We start from the raw sequence: 13,229 nt of genomic DNA on the forward strand, positions 1-13,229 counted from the left end.
GGATGATAGATGATGGATGATTGATGGACAGACGGACAGACGGACACACAGACAGGTGGAAGGACAGCCGGACCTACGAACCGGCGGGCGGGTGCGCGCGCACGCGACCCCGCCGCGCGCGCGTGCGCGCCCCCCCACGCGCGCGGCGCCGCCCCGCCCTCTGCTCCCATTGGCCGCCGGCGGGGCGGGGGGCGTGTCCCGGCGGCGGCCCCCGCGCTGCCATTGGCCGCGCGCCCCTTTGTGTGCCGGCCGAGCGCGGCCGCCGCCAGTCGCCGGCGCGTCCGGGGGGCACAAAGGCCGCAGCATGGTCCTGGTGCACGTCGGATACCTGGTGCTGCCCGTCTTCGGCTCCGTGCGCAACAGAGGTACCGCTCCCGGCAACGCGGGTTCGCGTCCCGGGGCCGCTAACGGCGGCGAGGGGGGGCGGCGGCGCGTCCCGGGTCCCCGGCAGTAGGAAGGGGGGGCTGCCCCTCAGCGTTCCCCTCAGCCCACCTCACCCAGCCCGGCGGCGATCCCCCGTTCTGGGGCGCCACCCGCCCCGCACACACCACGTTTTGGGACCCCCCTCCCGCCCGCATCTCCCGTCTCCGCTGCGGTAGATCCATTCCCCCTTCCCCCCCTCCCGTTCTTCTTTTACGGATTTTATTTTATTTTTTAATTTACCCCTCTTCCCCCACCCCTCACCGTAGCCACCAGGCCATCCCAGCGTAGCTGTAGCCGATAACAGCCATTTTTGTACCTCCATCCTGTGTAGTAGCTGAGTTACATTTGCACTGTAAATTCCTGTTAAGTGGATTCGTTTTGCTGTGGTCGTCGTCGCAGAGTCTCTTTGGGGTGGGGTGGGGGCAAACGCCCCCGAATTGCGGCCGAACCCACAGCTCTGGGGCGGCCAAGCTTGGAAGGGACCACGGTGGGCTCGTCTGGTCCCACCTCCCTGCTGAAAACCTTGCAGGAAAAAACCAAAAAAAAAACCAAAAAAAAAAAGAAAAAAATCCCATTAAATCTGGGGAGGGGAAGCGCGGCGATTGGCCGCGGTTCCCCAGATGGGTCTGGCAGAGTTTGGGGAGCGGGATGTGTGTGGTCAGGCTGAGGTGCAGCATCCCTGTCCCCGCGGTGACACCGCTGTCCCCGCGGGCATCGCCCCCAGCCCCGGTCCTCCCTGCAGCCACAAGTGTCCCGTCCCGCCGGCGCACCCCCCAAAAAAAACCCCCAAAAAACCAAACCGGGCTGCCGAAAGAGACGACTGGCAAAATGGTTTTCCATTAAACAGGGATAACATTTTTTTCTGCTGTGCTAAATTACTTCCTGTTCTTATTTTGTGGGTAATTTTTTCTGTACCGAATATCCTTTGGTTGTGTATCTCCACCTTTTTTCTTGTACTAAAACTAAAGCATGGTCTGTATTTTTTTACATTACCTAGTTTCTGATGTAAATCTCTCTGTAGAGACATACCCTGCTGAAATGTAATGTGCTGTAGCCTATACATCTGCTCAGTGTACGCTGCTTTTGTTCTGTTGCCCTTCCATAGCATGGTGGGCCTTGCCTTTTTGTATTGTGTGCATGATGACATTGTTACACACGATTCCACTAATACTAATATACGATCTCTCAATAAAGAAACTAGTTTTCCTATATTAACCTAGTGTGCTTTTTCTATTGCTGTTTTCCCATTTACTGTCGTATCCTGCTGTTTAGATTTTTTCCTTGCTTTCCCCTCATCGTGAGGTTTGAGTGAGTGGATTTTTTCTCCCTCGTAGAACTGATATGGGGGCTTTTAAATACATTTTTCCCCCCCACTTCCTATCCCATATCTACCCTCAGCATTAGTCTGTGTGTACATACTTCCCAGCGCACAGTCCATATTGCTGTTGTGCCGATGCAGAATTCTGGTTTTACCGCAGAACAGCAAAAAAAAAAGTGTGCAAATCCAATCTCTCATTCTTAATCAAAAAAAAAAAAAATTGATGAAGGGTCTGCTGCTTATTCATTCTAGTTACAACATTACACGTTCCTTACCAGACTGATCCCTCTGTATGGATGGGGGGGGGAATTGTTTATTTTTCGAAACTCCTGATTAACAAGAGGTAAAACAACCTGTATTAAAAAAAAAAAAAAAATCCCCCTCTAATATTTAAGCTGTATATTTTAAACATATACATCTCTGCGAGTGCCCTGCCCACCATCTGCCAGGCGAGAAGTTGCCGTGCCTCGGTCCCGCGGCGACTGGCACGCTATAAATATCTCCACTAGACCCCTGCAAGGCAGGGCTCGTAAAAACGTCCCAGCTGCTAATGTTGTAACTACATTTTTTTTTCCTGCTCGAAGCCTCCAGGCCCACCATCTTCTGAATAAAAACTCGATTTGGTCAAAAAAAAAAAAAAAAAAAAAGGCAAACTATGGGGTTGGGAGAAAGTCATGGGGAGCCTTAAAATATTGGAAGCATGGAGGAATGGATGAATTGCGGTCAGCGAGCAGTTTTGCTGCGGCTGCAAAGCGATGATAATAATAGTGGCCACCTCTCCTTGTGCCTGCAGCAGACCTCCTCTCCCAGGTCTGCAAAACGGTCCTGTAAATCCTCCCCGTTTTGGCTTGGATGCCACGAGGAACTGAGGGAAGCCAGGACTCCCAAAGCCAGGAGATGGGGCTGGGAGGGGAGGCGGGGGGAGCATCTTGTCTTTAATTACATTTCCACAGAAGCGGGGGGGAGAGAGACGCAGGATTGGTGATTGGTCTTTAATGAGAGGAAGACAAATTCAGCAGGTCGGTGGTTCCCACCCGCTAAAATTTCACGAGGAGCCGCTGGCAAACAAAACAAAAGCCAGTGGCTCCTGCAGCCCGCCCTGCCTTTACCCCAGCATCCCTCCCAGAGACGCATCATTTCGCAAGGCTGTGCCTCTCCACCTCTCTCCTAGCTCTATCCTGAGTTCGGTTGGTTTTCTCTATAAACATTTATTTATGATTTCCTTCTCCATTATTTCCTTTTCCGTGTACCTCGGTGACTGTTTGGCCATCCTGTCCCCCTCTGTATGAGCACCGGTGGGGTGCCCCCCTGCTCCCCCCTGGATGTAGTGTATGCCGTGGCCCTTTGTTCTCGCTCCATCCTCGCCCCGGGCCAGCGCTGAGCTCCTCCGTGCCTGACACGTCCCCATACACATCCCGAGGAGGGAGGCTGTGCTTCTCGCTTGCATGAAGGGAGACATGCATGCCTGTTGGGGCTGATCATTTTCCAATGTGATTTTTTTTTTATTATTTTCTCCCCCCTCTCCCGCCCTCTCCTCCCCTCCCTGTTTTCCTTTTTTTAAATTTTTTTTGTTTTGTTTTGTTTTGTTTCCTTTTCTTTTTAAATTCAACTCCCTCCTCCTCCCCCCACCAACCCCACGCCACGTGAGACAATGAGATTCGGGTTTTGGCGTGGGGCGGAAAAAAAAAATAAAATAAAAAAATCCCCCTTCTCCTCTCCCCCCACCCCGAACCGTGACACGGATAAACCCATCCCCTCCACGGACACCTGCCGGCAGCTGCCCCTTTGTTGGGAGTGGGGATTCACTGCAGCGAGCCTAACAACCCCCCCCAGGTCTCACTCTGCAAATTAGCTCTGCTACAGAGCAGGGCTGCGTGGTCCATCCACTCCGAGGATGCCTTGGTAATCTAATAATGCAGAAAACTGCTGGGTTAATGGCAACTTTTAAAGCAATTTATCATCCGCATCATATTTTTGACCTGTCTTGTTAGAAACACATCCTTACAAGAGGAAACGTCCCCCCCTCCTCCACCTCCCAGCCTTATTAGTCAGTAACCACCAGGCTTTCATAGCTCATAATCCATCAAATTCATTCACATTTTAATGACTTAATTCCTTTGACACTCTTGAAAAGCCACGTTTGAGTCCTCCTGAAAAAGCCACCTGGTACAAAGAGAATGATTTTTTTTTTGGTTTGTGTTTTGGTTTTGAGGTGGTTTTTTTTGTTTGTTTTTTGATTTTTTTTTCTTTTGTTGTTGTTTCCCTATGGTTTTTGTTTTTGTTTTAACATTGTGGGCTGAGAAAATCCAAGGTGGGTCACGTGCTGGTGGTGCTGCTGTGGGTGTGGAGGCACATGCAGTGATTTCTGTAAAGCCTAGAACATCTCTCCAGCACCAACCTGTATCCCTGGGCTCCCTTAAATAGCTCCTTTCAGTAACAGGGAGAAGGATAATCCCAAACACGGACAAAACAGGCTCTGAGGTTCATTTATGTAAGGGTTGTGTAAAGGTCTCACACCCATCTGCGTGCGTTTAATGATGGCCAAAGGGAGCTGGGCTGATGGGTCTCTCACACGGGGTTTGGGCTGGTGGGCACAGCTCCCATCCTTTTTAAGAGAAACAAGTAGTGGTCACGTTTTGCTCATGCTGGGAATTACCAGCAAAGCCTAAAGCAAGCTGATCTGGATTTACCTTGCTGAGTGTGGATCTGGCCCCGTGGAAGTGTGTTATTTAAGAACTGGTGAGTTGGTGCTCGAGGGAGGCAGCAGCAGAAGCTGTGAAGCTCGGGGGTGGTCGGGGGGGTGTGTCTGCCACAAAACCCCGGAGCTGCTCTGGGGGAGGGGGACAGAGTGCTGAGGACACTGTGGGGACACAGCCCTGGGCAGAGTCGCCCCGAGTCCTCCTCCGTGACCTTTCTGGAAGGACTTTCCTAGAGTAAGTCTTGAGTTTCATTTTCGTTGTTGCTTCAAACCCTGCTCATAACCTGGGCAGCTCCTTGGTAGCTGAAAGGGGAGGATGGAGCATGGCTGGGGCAGACACTGCCCCAAAAGCTGTAGGATAAACCCCTCCCAGGTACCTCAGGGAGCACGTGGGGCATCCAAGACTGGCTCCTGCTTCTCCACTGACCAAAGGGACGATGGTGGCAACCACTGGAGGTGCACAGGTGGAAGGACAGGGGAATATAGCTCTTTTGGGGGTAGCAAGGATGTGGGTATCCCCTCCCACCCTTTTACATGCTGGTTTAACCCCAAACCATGCACTGGGGCCGCCTCATGTCTAAACTGGAAGATTATTATCTCCAGAGGTGTTAAAAAAGGCACTGCAGCAGGTCAGCAGAGAAAATCCTTTCCCACCCTTAACCTGGGAGTGCTCGTTTTTGGGAGGCTTTAAATTAATGAGTGAGACATCCAAGGGGAGATTTTTGCAAAAGGTCTTCTCCTGTGTTGAACTGTCCTCAATATCTGTAGCCCCCAGGAACAGAGCTGGTTTGGCAATTGGAAGAGGTGTGATGGCATTGCCAAATGCTGTGACTCTCGGGCATCTCATGGTGTTTGGGTGTTCCTGCATAACCCTGCAGCTCCTGGAGCTGGGTGACAGCACGAGGCTTTGCTCTTAAAGGGTTGTACGTAATGTAGAGCTTCAAGCTGCTGCTTATGGCAAACTTGGTGCTCAAAACACAAGTCTGCCCTCAGCAGGTGTTTTGGCTGATGTGGAGGTTTGGGGAACAGGAGGGGAATGTGGGGCTGCAGTGGGGCCAGGGCAGGGACCTGCAGGGACGAAGTGAGAGTGGGGACAACGCCCAGTGAGGAAAATGATAACTTTCTCCCTCTTTTGGTTCAATTTGGGTAGATGGAGTGGGTTGGTCTGCAGCTGGGGCTGGCGAACTGGTTTCCCAAGCAGCTCTGCACAGGACCCCATGGGAGATCCACAAGCTAAGTCCTTGTGTGGTCTTGTCTTACTCTTAAACCTTCTTAGTGAAAAAACTCTGTCTTTTGAGAAAGTTTAAATTCTCCCCACCCCCCACCATTAAAAAAAAAAAAAAAGAAAGAAAAAAAGAATCAAGCAATCACTCCTTAGCCTCTTGCAACAGGTCCTGGTGGTGGCAAGGACTGGGTTCCTGTGCTGGAGAGCTCAGCAGCAGCCCGGATGAAGGGAAAGCAAACCCTTGTCTGCTCCATGCCTCCTCTCCACCTTTTCTTAACCCTTTCTGCTCCTCCTCTGCTCAGTTTTGCAGTCTCCCAGGACTTTTTCTCACACATTTTCCTGCCTGATGGTCCTTTGCATTTCCCAGCCCCAGCTGGATTGGGCTGGTTGGCCCATGCTGTCGTGGATCCCTCTTGGTAAGTGTCCTTAACCTCTGTTGTTTTCTCTCCCTCCCTTTAAAGGCTGCAAAATGTGCCTGCAGGAAAGTCGTGTGTGTGTGGCTTGTGGCTCTTTAATGAACATCATCTCTTCATTGGCTTGAGGGACTACACCCAGTGAGGTCAGCAGCAAAGAAGTGCTGGAAGCAGCAAAGGTGCAGGTTGTGGGAAGAGAGTAAGGGGCAGCCCTGTGGCTGGGAGTGAAGCGAGGGCATGCCTGTAGGGAAGAGTTTGGGTGAAGATTTTGGGGGAAGGATCCAGGTGTTCCCGGTGGTTCAAGATGCTCCCAGTGACACCCTGAGGTGTGTGTGACCCTCAGCTCAGACAGAGCCATAGGCTGGTGCTGGTTTTCCTCTTTTTTCCTCCCCTCTGGAAGGCTCAAGTGGTTCTGCAGAGCTGTTACTGTGCACCACCCCTCCATGTCCTTTCCCAAATGGTCCAAAGAGCAGGTGTGTCCCTAAAAAAAGGAGAGCAGCAGGCATGGGCATCTTCTGGAACTTCTTTGAGCAGGACTGATGGAACTGGACAGCCTACCAAAGCATATGTCCAGCTCTGGAGTTAAGAACGGCTGTGGAAACATCCTCTTGTCCTTTTTTTTCCAGGCTGGGAGGGGTCTCTAAAAGGCATTCAGAAAAACCATCCCTGGGGCATCTGTCTTGCTGCAGCTGCTCCCCACCCTGGGTTCCTCCAGTGACAGAAGGGACTGGGAAACATCCCTGTAGCAAATGTGCCCTCCCCAGCTGTGCTTCCTGTGTGTCTCTGGGATTCCTCATTCTCCTGGTGGCATCTGACTCTTCCTTCAATCACACTACTAGATCAAGGCACTGATATTTCCCACAGGATCTTGGGTTTTTTGGAGGCTGTGAGTGCATGAGGAGGCAGCACTCATGACCACTTGCCCAACTAGCTAGCCAGTTTCTATGCTGTCTGTGCTGAAAACTGGGCATCTACAGACAAAAGGAAGCTTTATACTCTCTTTTTTTTTCTTTTTTTTTTTTTTTTTTTAATAATATCAGAGGAGGTGCCTGTGTTTGCCTGTGTGCCTTGGGGCTGTGCAGGATGTTTGTCTGGTCCATTCAGGGCTGGCCATCATCAGCTGGTGGGAGCTGATATTTTGTAGTCTCTCCTGAGAACCCCAAGCCTCAGCGAGGAGCAGCTGGAGTCTGAAAGGAGCTGTGGGTTCATGGTGAAACTGCCTGGACGTGGGGCTGGATACCCATCTGGCAAGGTCGGAACTTGTTTGTACGTGCATAAACCTCCAAAAAAAAAGAAGCCCTCAGCTTTTAAAGGAGTTGCTTGGCATTTATACTTGGGTGAATAAGATGAGAATCTAGTCTGAGGTGTGTTTTTATCTTAAAAGAGAGGGGGGAAAAAAAGTTGGCAGCAAACTGGCCGCAGAGTAAAGGTATTTTGTTTGCAGGAGGGTTTGGTGCTGCAGTTATCTTTGCAAAGACTACTGGGGTGTGCTAATCCCTGGTTTGGCATTTGCAGTTAAACTTGAGCAGGAGCTTTTTAAATCTCAGTCAGCGTCTGAAGGTAATGGGGGTGGTGATGCTTCAGGAGAAGTGTCCATCAAGCCTGGCAGCTTCCACAACCTCCAGGCGGAAAATACCACTCATTTGGCTGTCAGGAGAGGAGCTGTAAATCTCATGCAGATTGCCACGCTTCTTGTTGTGGTTTGCTAAATCCACATTTCTCTCTCTTTGTAGCCTGGCCTTTAATATTAATATCTTTAATTTCATTTATAAATTCACTTATCAGCTTTCATTAGTCATCCTGTTAATGATCCCAGGCAAGAAATTTGTCATTTGACGTCAAAAGGCAGATTAAGGGACTTCTAAAGCCTTGGGAAACAGCTTCATGCTGCACCAGAATTATAGCGGTTGGCATACGAGGCTAATACTAGGTGTAATTTGCATCTGCTGCTCAGGGGATGAGTGATTATTTTATATATTTAGCAGAAAACAAGAGAATTTCTTAACCATGAACGGTGCTGCGTTTCCTGCAAACTCTGCAGTATTATGAATCACTGGGCTATAAACATCCTGTTTGCTGGTTCCGTGTTAGCACGGGGGGATCCTGACAACTCCCCTCCTCCTTGGTGGGGTTTTCCTAATTGGAATTAAGATAGTCTCTCCGTGCTAGGAGCTGGAAGGGACGGGGAGTGGATTAAGTTTTGCTTTGCCAAAACTGGGTGCCTTTGGACGCTGAGCTCCCCTGATGGTAGGTGAGGGTGTTTGGGAGGGTTTGGAGATGGGTGTCTAAGGCATGAAAATGCAGGGAAGAAGCATCACAATATTTGCTTGAAATGTGTAGAAAAGAGCAGGGTTGGACGGAAAGCAGATGAGATGTAGCATCTCCGGGCACTGGTCCGTTCAGGTCTGTCAGGATGAGGCTTTGCAGATGCTGGGAGCAAGCAGCGTGTTGGGAGAGACCTTATCTTGACCAGCTGTTATTTGTGATATCCCACAAATCTCCTGGGGCTGAGATAAGGAATGAGGAGGCTTCCTGCACAGAGATAGCATGACACTACTGGGCTTGGGGTTGTTACAAAGTTGGTTCTTTTTTATAATGAATACCTCATTGCGTGCAACCCTATAAAAAAGGCCCCCTTCCCTTCTGGCCACCTGCAGAGCCCATTGGCAGCCCCAAACTCTCTCCTGCTCCTCTGTGCAGAGCCTCCTTTGAGACCAAAGGGCTACTGGCACATCTCCAGGAGCCTGAATGGAGAAAATGTTATCCATTTTGCACCAGAAACACTTGGGGAGCTGGTTTTGCTCGGCCCTCCTTGGTCAGAGTGGGAGACTCCCGTGGAAACTGCACTGGGATGACCCTGAGTGGACACCAGGTGCCCACCCAGCTGCTCCATCCCTCCCCTCCTCAGGAGGGCAGGGGGGAGAAAATGAAATGGAAAAGAAGTTGTTCAGATAAAGTCAATTAAATAAAGCAAAAGCAAAGGCTGCAAAGGAAAACAGGAGAGTTACACTCTATTTCCCATCCCCCAGGAAGTAGGGATCCAATACTTGTAGCAGATGGACTCTGTGAGCCAGCCAGGGTGTGACACAGCCCCAGGGCAGCGCTGTCCCCTGTGCTGGCACTGCTGGGACACCTGCAGTGCTGGGGACAGCTCTGGGCCCCTCAGGACAAGAGAGACACCGAGGGGCTGGAGCGTGTCCAGGGCAGGGAACGGAGCTGGGGAAGGGGCTGGAGCCCCAGGAGAGGCTGAGGGAGCTGGAAAGGGGCTCAGCCTGGAGAAAAGGAGGCTCAGGGGGGACCTTGTGGCTCTGCACAACTCCCTGCCAGGAGGGGACAGCCTGGGGGGATTTGGGATCTTATCCCAGGGGACAGGGACAGGAGGAGAGGGAACGGCCTCAGGCTGGGCCAAGGGAGGCTCAGGTTGGATATAAAAGGAAAATTCCTTCATGGAAAGGGTCATTAAGCTTAGGAACAGGCTGACCAGGGCAGTGTTGGAGTCTTGCTTCTTGGAGGGACTTAAAAGCTGTGTGGATGTGGCACTTGGGGACATGGGTCAGTGGTGGCCTTGGCAGTGCTGGGGAGTGTTTGAACTTGATCTTAGATGTCTTTTCAGTCTAAATGATTTGCTGATTCTGTACCTTCCCAAGTTTATCAAAGCAGCAGCAAAACCCATCTCTATCCTTAATCTTCTGCTCAGCTCTGCCTAACTCCTTGCTGCAGTATATTGACCAGTGGTGGCCAGACTCTTGCCTCTGAGGCTTTTCCTTCAAACTGTGAGCTGGAAATCAGGGCATGGCATGGATATTGGGCCCCAAGGCAAGGAATGTCCTGTCCCCATAGCACCAAGGGAGTGCAGGGTGAGCAGTGGGTGGTGGGCCAGCAGCTCAGCTGGTGGCAGTTCTATTGAACTGAGTTGCCAGGGAGTAGTAAACAAGAATATCTGGTTTTGATGATGATGATTATTTTCCAGTTGACTGGCTGAAAATTTATTTTCCTGGTTCTATATTGTCTTCGAGTTTTTCAACAAAATGAGAGGGTGGGGAGAGGCTTTTAAATGGTTCATTTGAAGGGAGATTAAATAGGCCACAACCCCAGAGGTGAAATGGTATCTTATGACAAAAAATGAAACAGCATCAGCTGGATGGAGGGAGTAAAACCAATTCATCATGACTTTTATGTTGGGTTTTACACAAACACAAATGTTTCACTTTGACTTAATTTTTTCAGTATCTCAGAAGTGAGTAGGGTGTCTTGGGAAGCATGCAATGGTCAGGAATAGACTGCCTTTGTGTTCTTGTACAGTGAAAACATCACATTTATTTGATCAACAGAAAGTGCTTCAATGCCTGAGATGAATCTTGGAAAGATGTGGGCCTTTACCAAAAGAGGAAGGTCAGGTCAGCCCCTGCCCCTCCCTCCTCCTCACCTCCATTGGATCAAGGATGTGTTTCCAGGCTCGGGAGGGGACACAGTTCGTTTCCAAAATGACAATGAGAGTGGAAATCTTGACCAGGATGTGCCACCACTGCTCTGCTCCTCACTGGTCTCACCCACCTCAGTCACTGCTGCCCTGCTCTGGGCTGGGGCAGCCCCACCTCGAGTGCTGAGGGCACTTTTGGGTGCCACAATATAAAAAGAGATATGAAGACGTTAGAGAGTGTCCAAAGGAGGCCACGAGGAGGGAGATGAGGAGAAGCTGTGTGAGGATCAGCTGAGGGCACCTGGTCTGTTCAGCTGGAGGAGACTGAGGGGAGACCTCATTGTGGTCTTCAGCATCCTTGTCAGGGGAAGCAGAGGGGCAGGTGCTGATATCTCATCTCTGGTGACAGGGACAGCACTCAGGGAATAGCTGGAGCTGTGCCAGGGAGGCTTAGGTTGGATTTCAGGAAAAGGTTCTTCCCCCAGAGGGTTCAGGCACTGCCCAGGGAATTCCCCAGGGAATGGGCACAGCCCCGAGGCTGCCAGAGCTCCAGGAGAGTTTGGACACTGCTCCCAGGGATGCACAGGGTGGCATTGCTGGGGTGTCTGTGCAGAGCTGTGAGTTCCCTTCCCACTCAGGATATTCTGTGATTCTTCTCCAGCCTGCACATGCAAACAGCACCTTCTCCATGGCCATGTTTGCTCTGGGCAGGAAAAGCTTTCTGGCACGTGTGATTACAGCCTTGCCAGTGGAAATCCTGAGTGTTTTGCCACAGGAGACCACAGAGGCACCTTGGAGGTCAGGATGTATCATCTTGCCCTGGGTCATCTCCAGGGAGAATCCTGTACTGCCAGATCCAGATGGCTGTGGTGCTATCCAGGTGCTCCTTGTGGATGGTGCAGGGGTGTCCTGGGAAAGGAAAATACTGCCAGGAGGTAGCTACAGGATTAGAAAAATAGGATATGTGTCAGGGGAAACATGCTCCCTTGGAGAGAAAGCAGTTCCTCCTGAGAGGACTTGGGATGCTGTTAGGGAAGCCATGTATTTTTGCTGGGTGTTCTCTCTGTTATTCCTGCAACAAGTGATTTTTAGTCCCTTCAACAAGATCAAGGGCCAAACCTCAATGTCTGGGAAGCTCACCAGCAGATTTTGGGGTATGTTGCAGTGGCTCCTTGTGGTTTAACCCCATCCAGCCCCTCAGCCCCTCACTCAATCTCCCACCAGCAGGATCAGGCAGACAATCAGAAGGGTGAAAGCTGGAAAACTTTTGGGTGGATTGAGATAAAGGCAGTTTAATAGGGACAGCAAAAAAATGTGCACGTGAGCAAAGCAAAACCAAGGAATTAATTCACTGCTTCCCACGGTCAGGCAGGTGTTCAGCCATCTCCAGAGAGCAAGGCCTCCTCCCACAGAACAGTGGCTTGGGAAGACAAACACCATCACTCCAAACATCCCTCCCTTCCTCCTTCTTCCCCTCACTTTATATTATCTTCGCCACTGTGGCCACACAAAAAAGCGGCAAAGGCCTTGGCTCTGTGCAAGCCCTGCTCAGCAATAACAAAAACATCTCTGTGTTATCAACCCCGTGCTCAGCACAAACCCAAAACACGGCCCTGTAACAGCTACTGTGAAGGAAATTAACTCTACCCCAGCCCAAACCAGCACACTCAAGCATCATGCAGATCTTGTGGGACCCCTGTCCTTGTCCTGGGATTCCTTATCCATAGCCCAGCATCTCTCACTGGACCTTTTCCTATTAGAAACTAAGCCCTGAGGGAGGTCTTTTCCCCAGGGCTGGCCTCAGCACTGTCAGACTCAGGCTCTGTCTCTCTGCTGCTGCTTTTCAGCAAATGCCTTCCAAGCCTGGTTGTGTGCTGGGTGAGTAGTCTGAGAATCATGGAGTCATCTGAGCTGGAAGGGACCCTAAGTGAAATGGGATGATCAAATCCACACCCTGTCCCTGCACAGACACCCCAACCATGCCACCCTGTGCATCCCTGGGAGCAGTGTCCAAACTCTCCTGGAGCTCTGGCAGCCTCGGGGCTGTGCCCATTCCCTGGGGAGCCTTGGCAGTGCCAGCACCCTCTGGGGGAAGAACCTTTCCCTGATATCCAGTCTAACCCTCCTCCTATCCAGCACCACTCTTGGTATTACCCTCACCTGACTTCTGCACCTTTACCTCTCTCATTTTCCACCACATGTTACAATATTTGCTGTGCTTTCCCTTGTGGGTGCGAGGGGTTTTTTTGAGTTGCTCCTTCCTCACATTCCTCCTCCAAGCACCAACATCTCCCTCGTGGCTGGTGCTGGCTCTGGGACCCAAACCTGCTGAAAACACTTGAGATGCTTTAGCACACTGCCTGGTGTGTGCTGGTGCAGGGGAGGGTAAGGCACTGCTCTCCATGTGTCCAGAGCTCCCTGAGAGCTCTGTATGGGCTGGAGGGGTGAGGAGGCTGAAGAACAAGCCCTGTCCTCTGGCTGCTGCCCTGGGGGATGTCTGTGATGAATGGTGTAATAAGTGGTGTTGGGAACACGGAGATGGGCAGATCTCTCTCATAACTAGCTTTAAAGAACAGTCACAATCATTATTTGGCCAGGAGAAAGGAACATCATGATGTGGTGCCAAGTGGGCTCTGGGTACACATCTCTCTTCCAGTTCCACTTCTAGAAAACACTGCTTTTAGTGGGGGCAGTGGTTTTGATGGATGCTGTGCAGAAAGTACCTGTGCTAA

At 51.0% G+C, this 13,229-nt stretch overlaps 1 protein-coding gene across 4 annotated transcripts in view; it reads left to right on the top strand.

Annotated features, from left to right (window-relative positions):
* The first annotated feature begins 243 nt into the window (after nt 1-243).
* The window catches only part of ARK2C (arkadia (RNF111) C-terminal like ring finger ubiquitin ligase 2C), a 55,121-nt gene continuing 42,135 nt past the window's right edge, over nt 244-13,229 (top strand). For 2 of the 4 annotated variants that reach the window (XM_088156025.1, XM_088156026.1), the window contains exons 1-2: nt 286-365; nt 5,967-6,080. In XM_088156025.1, coding sequence (XP_088012151.1) covers nt 305-365; nt 5,967-6,080 — 175 coding nt within the window. In that variant the 5' untranslated portion in view covers nt 286-304. Of the gene's footprint in view, nt 366-5,966; nt 6,081-13,229 lie in introns of all 4 variants that reach the window. The other 2 variants (XM_014894860.2, XM_088156027.1) reach the window with 2 other exon arrangements.

This window comes from Sturnus vulgaris, chromosome Z (genome assembly GCF_052056855.1).
Source record: "Sturnus vulgaris isolate bStuVul1 chromosome Z, bStuVul1.hap1, whole genome shotgun sequence".
Lineage (NCBI taxonomy): Eukaryota > Metazoa > Chordata > Aves > Passeriformes > Sturnidae > Sturnus > Sturnus vulgaris.